The 8,510-nt window shown below is 65.8% G+C and overlaps 1 protein-coding gene across 1 annotated transcript in view; it reads right to left on the reverse strand.

The window, feature by feature from the left end:
* Window positions 1-1,002: 1,002 nt before the first annotated feature.
* The window catches only part of TTYH3 (tweety family member 3), a 28,204-nt gene continuing 20,696 nt past the window's right edge, over window positions 1,003-8,510 (reverse strand). The window contains exons 4-6 of the mRNA XM_032394090.1: window positions 6,803-6,976; window positions 6,301-6,376; window positions 1,003-4,075 (exon numbers count right to left, since the gene is read on the reverse strand). Coding sequence (XP_032249981.1) covers window positions 4,001-4,075; window positions 6,301-6,376; window positions 6,803-6,976 — 325 coding nt within the window. The 3' untranslated portion in view covers window positions 1,003-4,000. The remainder of the gene's footprint in view (window positions 4,076-6,300; window positions 6,377-6,802; window positions 6,977-8,510) is intronic.

An 8,510-nucleotide genomic window follows, 5' to 3' on the forward strand; every position in this document is an offset into this window, starting at 1 on the left:
CCTGCCCACCCCCACACTCACAGCAATGCCACTGGAGAGGCTGGGGTCTTCCACAGGGCCCTGCAGGTGCCTCGCCCACCTGCGCCCCAGGCACGGGAGACCAAGGCTTTCCTGGTCAAAGGGCGCGTCCCCCCAGTTCCAAGGGGCTCTGAGCCCCCTGCACGGAAGGTGAGCTCACCAGCAACCTCCCAGAGCTCCGCGCGGCAGTGCGTGGCACCTTCCGGAGTCCATTTCTCAGATGAGAACAGGAATGACTGCTAACCTTCAGATCAGAGCAGCCAGTCATCTCGGGGCAAAACGAGCTTCCCTGGGCTGGGGCGCAGCAACTCGGAGCCTCACCCGCACTCGACGCACAAACGCCGCGAGAGTAAAGGGGCGGAGCCTGCTTCTGCAGCGGGACGGGGAGGCGGGGCTGCTCCGGACAGGAGCCCATTGGAGGAGACCCGCGTGGCGGCTTCTCATTGGCTGGGCTGTTGCTGGGCAAGGAGACACCTGTGTCTTCGCTTTGGGTGGGCAATTGGGTGCGTGATTGGAGGCAGGTGGGTCCCTGCTGGCCTCCGAGCGCACACCGGGGCTCCTTTCCTCCTTTTCCCACCACCATCCCGCCTGGGGTGGGGGAACGGCTCCTGGGAGGCCAGGGACTGGAGATGCCCCCACAGTGGGGCTCAGGAAGTGCCCCTCCCGGGCACTCACCATTGCTCCCACGTGGCCCCCTCCAGCACCCCTGCCCAGGGCCAGACCTGTCCCCTCCCCAGGTGGCCGCGCAGGCACCCCGGGCCGCCCCAGGGCACGTCCAGCCTGCAAAGTGAGGCTTTTAGGATGTCAAGACAACCGCTCCGGCCCATCCGGCAACCCACTCCCCCGCTCCTGGGTCGGCTCCCCGCTCCTACCCCCACCCCCTCCTGCTGCGAACTGGGCCGCCCCCCCCCTTGGCTCCCCAGCACGTGACCACACTGCCCACACGCTGGGTAGGAGCCAAATCAACTCGGAGAAAGAGCCCTGTTTTTTAAAATTTGTTTATTTTAAAACATGGAACCCAAGCTGAGTAGAAACCACAGAAATTACATTGACGAGATTTTTAGTTATCTGCCAAGAAAAATAAAGCCCCCAAAGAAATAAAAATCAAACCCCAAACCCAGTTAAAAAACGAAAACAAAAATAAAAAACCACAGCGACAGCACAGACAGCCATGGCCCTACGGAGGTTGGAGGAAGGTGCCGGAGGAAGATGCTGAGTGGTTTGAGCCCCAGTTCCCCCTTCCCGCTCAGGGCCCTAAATCACACTGCGGGGGAGGGGGCGAGGGTCAGGAGGGGAACTGGGAGGGTCAGAGTCTTAACAAAATTATATTGAGCGATATGTTATATATAACAAAGTGGTACAGCGCACAACCATTATGGTTAAACAAAAAGTCCCACACAGAAGGCCCCGGCCCCTGCCCGCCCCCCGGCTGGAGCCCAGGGAGGCTACCCACCCCCCCCCGGGGCTGGGCAGGGGTCCCGGGTAGGTAGGGAATGGTGCTTGGGCTGGAATTGCATAGTGAGATGGGGTGGGTGGGCATGGCAGGGGAGCCCCATGGGCCGGATGTCCCAGCTGGACCCCACCTCCTGCTGGCCCAGCCTGGCAGGGCCCGGGAGACAGCTGGACCCTGTGGGGCTTCAAGGCTCCTCCCTCCCACCGGCCACCCACTTTGTCGAGGGCCGCACCCCCCCAGATGCTGCAGGGCCCGTGGGGAGCAAGGCCGGGAAGGGATGTGGAGAGGTCACTGGGATGGGGGGTGGTTAGGAAGGGGACCCTGAAAACTTAGAACAGAAAGAAAACCAATGGCAGGACCTGCTCCCCTCCACAGACTGAGGCTGGGGTTTGAACCCCTTTGGATGATTCTCCTTTTCCTTTATTCAACCTCGGTGGGTAGAAGGAGCTCGATGAAGTCACAGATGGGGCACGCGCACACGCACACGCCGCACGGTGGGAACTCGCAAGACAGCCGAGGTCCACAGCGCGTCCGGCGGCGCGGGCCTCTCATGCTATGTACATTCACATTGCGGGCGGCCTCCCAGGGCCACGGGCGGCTGCTTGTGCTTCTGAGCAGTGGCCCGAGCGCACGGCGCGCACCAGGGCAGGATGGCTGGGGCCTCCCTCCTGACGCTGGGCCAGGACCGCTCTCGCCACTGGAGGGGCCCAGAGGAAAAACTGGGCAGGTCTGCTGTGGGGGCCCAGAACGACGGCCAGGCGGGGCCTAGAGCACACGGGGCCCTGCAGTGAGGTTTGGCCAGGCTCAGGGCCCCAGGCCTACCTGGGGCACCCCGGTGTTTGCCTGCTCACTCCCCTCCTTTCCCGGGGCAGGGGCGACCCCAGAAGCCGGGCAGATGTGGCCTGGCCCCCAGCCCACCTGCCCGTTTGGTCCCAGACACCAGCATAGAGAAAGGATTATGGAGGAAGGGCGGGCGGCATCTCCCCAGGCCCGTCCCAGGGAAGGGCACTGTCCCCGCTCTGGAAGGAAGAGCCCACATGCCGAACGTGGTGGGCGCCTCCCGCTGCGGGACCCCGGCCCGGGGCCCTCCCACGCGGCTGCTGCCTGGTGCTCTGCAGCCCCTGACCTGACCCACAGGCCAGCGCCTCTGTTGCAGGGTGGCCAGGCCAGGGCTGAGACTGGCAGGGGGCTTCCTTCCCATCCTGATCTGGGGGTGGCGCACCCTCCACGGCAGGAAACACAGCAAACATTGTACACTAAAGCCAAAGCACCTTAGGGAAGCCTTGTTCCCACTTCACAGGTAGGGAGACTGAGGCCGCACGGACCTCAGTCCTACAGCCCAAGGGACATTCGTTCCCGAGGACATAGTCGTCTGGGGCAGCACCTGCCCAGGGACGGGTCTGCAGGCTCTCAGGCTGCCTGTCGGTCTATAGCCCTTCCCCAGCAGCACCCCAAGAAGAAACGGTTACTCCAGCCCGATTCCCAGCCGGCCGGCCTAGGCCTCATCTCCGGCCTGGACTCGGGGTGAGACTTGCTGGCTCTGGGTCGGCCAGGGGTGCCCGCGGAGGCTGGGTGAGGTTAGTGGTTAGTCCCAAGAGAGGGCGGCAGGGGCCGAGGGCACGTTCACAGCCAGCTCAGGTCCAGCCCCCGGCCGGGCTCGGGACGTGTGCCTGTCCTGGACAGAGAGGGAACCGAGAAGGGGAGTGTGCTGCTCGGCCGGCAGCCCCGCCTGCCCTAGGATGACAAATGTGGTTAGTGCAAAAATGAACCAGACGAGCTGCCGAGTCTTGGGGCGGGGGAGGGGGTTTGGCACCAAGAAGGCGGCCAGCACTGGGTGAGCAGCCTGGGCTCGGCGCGGCACCTGCCGTCCCCCTGCCGCCGTGCAGGGCTGGGCTCCACGGGCAGGGTGGGCGCTGGGGGAGAGAGCGATGCTGGGCGGGAGGCTTCTGGCAACCGGCAGGAGGGGCCTGTGGTCAGGTGGACTGAGAGGAGCTCCCCGGGAACTTTCTGCGCAGGAGCCTAGCGGTGAGCGCACACGAGCCGAGGCCCCCGCAGCTGCCCGGCCCAGGGCGGACGCCGCCCAGCCTGTGAACGCAAGAAGTGACGCTCGGAAGCCTGGAGGGCGCCTGGAGGGCGCGGGTGAGCCATGGGAGCTGCGGGGGGAGAGAGCAGGCTGGGCGCGAGCGGAGGAGAAGACGGGTCCACGGGTCGGCCTGCTGCGGAGTAAGCGTCAGGGACACAGCACCGAGCCCGGCTCCGGCCCCGAGCGGGGCTCTGCGAACCCCCCTCCTCAGAGGCAGAGGGGCGTGGGGGGGCTGGGGGGCCCCGTGTCGATGGCACCGCTCCCGTGTCCAGGTGCGTGACCCAAGGAGAGCCCCTGCGGGAAGGGGAGGGCAGGGGCGAGGGTGGCTGCAGCGGGCCTGGCGGGCGTGCGGAGGGTCCGGCGGGCGGTGACGGGTGGGAGCGGCAGTGCCGGCACGGGGAGGGGCAGGGCGATTGGCACGTGGGCGGGTGGCCGGCCGGGGCTGTCTAGTGGCCGCTGCCGCTGGAGTCGGGGCGAGGCTGGCTGGTGGCGAGGTATTTGGCTCTCATGCTGGAGGTGTACTGGAGGGAGACAAGGGGGGAGGGGATCAGCGGGGCGCGGGGCGCGGCCACGCGGGCCCTGGCGAGTGAGCCGGAAGCACCCCTGCGGGCAGGACGGGGCGGCGGTGGCGCGGTTGGCGGGGCCCTGGCGGAGGGGCTCTGTGAGCAGAGGGCCGGCCCCCGCGCCCCAGGCTCAGGATGGGGACCAGCCGCCTCTTCCGGGGACGGGAGCGCACTCAGGCACTCGGGCACCCGGCCGGGCACAGCTCTGCCCTACAAAGGGGCAGCGTTTGGAGGCTCCCAGCTGCACCCCACGTGCCCAGGACCTACAGGCCACACGCAGGCTGCCCTCAAGCGCTGGGCTCGGGGGACGTGGGGAGGCTTCCTCCCCCCGCGGGATCCTGATCCAGGAGCCAGGAGGAGAGCATCGTGCAAAGGCGGAGTCAGGCTGGGTTCGAGAAAGGGTCAGGGGGTCCTTGACGGCCCACAGGCCCAGGAACGAGGAGGCCCCATGGCCACTCTGCCCCAGACCCCGGGGACAGGGGGCCCCAAAAGTTGCACAGGCCCCTCAGGCTGGGGGATGCTGCCGCCTGCTCAGTCGGGAACAAAGTGTGGGCTCCTCCAGGCTCCCGGACGCAGGGATGGAGGCAGCCGGGGAGAAGGGCATGGACGGCACATCCTCTCTACCCTCATCCCACCTGAAGCACGAGGCGCTTGGTGCACACGTGTGCGCGGGTGTCCTCGCGAGGCACACGCATGGAGGAGGCGTGTGCCACGAGGGGCTGTGGACAAAGGCCAAGGCGTGTGCCAAGCGTCGCCAGAGATGGGGAGTGTGGCAGGCTGACCCCACACCCGAGTCCCCATACCACCGTCCCCAGATGGGGATGGACACTGTTCCCGGGCCCTGACAGCCCTCCTGGAACTCCTGGGGTGCGGGGAGCAGGTTGGCACCGTGGCACACGGGAGCCGTGTCATTCCACGGACACGCAGCAGGGGGCAGGGGCAGCACCCCAGCCCCTGAAGGAGCCCAAGCAGGCACGCGCAGACGTGGGGGGCGGCTGGCCTGCATGCACCTGTGTGCACTTCCGAACATGCAGGGTGACACCTCAAGGGCCGGGCCTGCTGGTCACACCCCAGGGAGCGAGCTCACCGAGCCTAGGCGCCAGGCGCAGGCGCACCCTCAGGCCTGCGGAGATGGTCTCCTTGCTGGGAGGTGACAAGGCCGACTGGGACGGCCTGCAGCTGGGCCAGGAGTGGGGAAGGGGCTCCCTGCCCCTGACGGGAGGGTCACGGGCCCAAGGCCAGCACAAGGGCTCTGGCTGGGTGGGGGGCTGACAAGTCTACAGGCTCGTGATGACCCAGAGCTGGCCGGCAGGGGCCGAGGGGAGAGAGCCCCGAGGCCGGCCCTGGTGAGGGGGCAGCCATGAGCGGAGAGCATGAGGCACAGAGGCGCGGTGGGTAGGCGGTGCAGGGCGGGCCACCTGGGGGGTCAGTACCTGTCACTCTGAGGGCACGGCCACCACAGTGTTCGGGTACTATCCATGGGCTTAAACTGCCAGCCTGCATGGCTGTCAGAGTCCAGGGCCGCCAGATAGCGCTAGGAGGGCCCGGGGTGGGGGTGGGAGCGCAGGAGAGGGAGAGAGAGAGAGAGAGGGCAGCCTGAATGCCAGGCTGCAGGGGGCTGGAGCAGAGTGCTGCTGGGGCATGACGGATGGCTTGTGTGCCCACACTGACCCTGGTCCGGGCCTAGGGCACCCCAGGGCTCCTGCCCAGGCACACATTTCTCAAGGCGGGTGGCCCTCAGCTTCTCTGGCCCTGTCCTTTGCAGGCCTCCACCTCCAGGAAGGCCACCGGGGCCCCTGTCAGTCAGCAAGCTCCTTCTCTTTGGCACCAAACTGCCCTGTCCCCTCTTTTCTGTCTCATCCCTGAGGCCAGAAGGGACAGTGGCTGGAAGAGCCCGAGGCTGAGTCCTGGGTTGAGCTCAGGAAGTCAATGAAGGAAATGAAAGGAGAGTGCACCAGACTGGGAAAGGAGAAGCCAGGGCCCCTTGGAGTCAAGCTGACCCACCAGGCAGCCGGCCCCCAGCTGCCCACTCGGGCCCCAGGGTACCTCCAGGCCAGCCTGTGGGCCCACTCGGCACTGTGTCCTCGGGCCACATGGCCCCCGGAGAGCCCTGGCTGGGGAGAGCCCTCACCCCGGCGCTGGAGGCTCACAGCTGCCCCCCTCCCCCCCGGCCTGAGACTTACTGAGGGCGGCGGGGACTCGCGCCCGATGAGGGGGGTGTTCTCACAGCGGGGGTTCTGGAAGTTGGCATTCTGGCTCCTGCACAGTGAGGAGAAAGGGCTGTGAGCGGCGGCCAGCCTCGGCAGGCCCAGCAGCCGTCCCAGCAGCCGTCCGGGGCCGCTCCGGAGCCAGGCAGACCCCCGAGCCCACCCCGCTCTGCCACCCACCTCCGACCCTGGGCCTCCTCACCACCGGCCTGCACGCGGCCCACGAGCAAGGGCCTGGGGCAGCAGCGCCACCCCGCCCGAGGCCCGCGCACCACGTGGCCAGCGCCCGCCCTCAGCCACGGCATCCCCGCGCCCTAGACACAGCCTCCCTCTGACAGCGGTCTCACTGGGGCCGCGACCCAGGCTCGCCTGGACGACCGCGCGGCAGCCTGGGCAGCACCAGGGGTGCGGAGCGCCCTCCCGCGTGACCCCGCGGTCCTGAGGCCCCGCCCCCGCCCCAGCTCCGGGCACAGCTCACATGTACTCGGTGACCGGGGCGTTGCTGACGGTGTGGGCCGCGGCCGGGAGGCTGGTCTCGCTGCCGTAGCTGCTCCCGCAGCTATACAAACTGGGCATGTGCACACGGTAGAGGCTGTCGTGCGTCTGCCTCGGCCCCGGGGCCGCCGCCTCCTCCCCATCCTCGTCGGGGCCTCTGCAGGGAGGGACCCCCGCGCAGGTCACACCCTGGCCCACGGCAGCCAGCCGCGAGGGCCGTGCGGGGCCAGCTCGGAGGCAGACGCACCTCGTTCCAATCCTGGCTTGGTCACGGATGGCCTATGGCACCGTGGGCAAGTCACCCTGGTTTCGTCCCCCGTGAGACGGGGATGCCGGGGACCCTGACCCTCAGCCTGTACACAGGGATGCTGTCTGCCGTCAGGGGAAGGGGGCATGGCCCCTCCTCGGGGGAGCAGAGAGGGCTGGGGGCCTGGAAATGGAGGTGCCCTCTTCCAGCCCTGCAGGTCCCAGCCTGCACCTTTGGGTGGCCTGAGCCCACAGGGACTGTCCGTCCCAGGAGGCCTGAGCCCAATCCTCCTGCTCTGCTGCGCTCTGGCCTTCTGTCTGCTCCGTTCAGGCTGCTGCAGGGCGAGGCAAGGGAGCCAGGGGCCAGGCTTCGGGCACGCTCAAGGCTCATCATGTCCTGCCTATTTCCAGATCAGACTTAGGGCCGGGCTGCCTGGTGGTAATGGCACAGGCCTGCCAGGCCTGGGCTCACGTCCCACCTCCCGACCACCAGCTGGGTGACCTTGAGCAGAGGGCCTCCTCTCTGGCCCCTTGCAGTGAGACGAGCAGGACAGGGGTAGCAACTGGCTGAGCATCAATTACCAGCCAAACCCACAGCTAAGCCCTTACACGGAATGGTTCACCTAGTGCCTACCCAACCCCAAGAGGGGTGTGCTCTTACAACCCCCAATTCACAGTTAGGGAAATGGAGGCCCAGAGTGATTAAGTGACTTGCCCATGGTCACCCAATAAGCAAAAATCTGAAATCCAGGCCACATGGTTCCAGGTCTATCCTCTTAGCCATTTCTCTATAGCTGCCATCTTTATTACCACAGCCACCATCACCATCAGATTCCTCACTGCCACTGCCACCATCACCATCATCATGACCATCAACACCATCATCACCATCATTGTGACCATCACCATTACTACCATCATTACCATCACCACCACCATCACCACCATCATCACCATCATCACCATCATCGTCATCACCATCATCATCAGCACCACCATCACCAACACTACCATCATCATCATCACCCCCATCACCACCATCACCATCACCACCATCATCATCACCACCATCATCATCACCATCATCATCATCACCATCATCACCACCATCATCATCACCACCATCACCACCACCATCATTATCACCACCATCACCACCATCACCACCACCATCATCACCACCATCACCATCACCACCATCATCATCCCCCCCTGCTGCACCCTCTGCCCCCATCATCATCACCACCACTATCACCACCATCATCATCACCACCATCACCACCATCATCATCACCACCATCATCATCACCATCATCATCACCACCACCATCACCACCATCACCATCACCACCATCACCATCACCACCATCATCATCCCCCCTGCTGCACCCTCTGCCCCCATCATCATCATCACCACCACTATCACCACCATCATCATCACCACC

Source organism: Phoca vitulina, unplaced genomic scaffold (genome assembly GCF_004348235.1).
Source record: "Phoca vitulina isolate PV1807 unplaced genomic scaffold, GSC_HSeal_1.0 scaffold79, whole genome shotgun sequence".
NCBI lineage: Eukaryota > Metazoa > Chordata > Mammalia > Carnivora > Phocidae > Phoca > Phoca vitulina.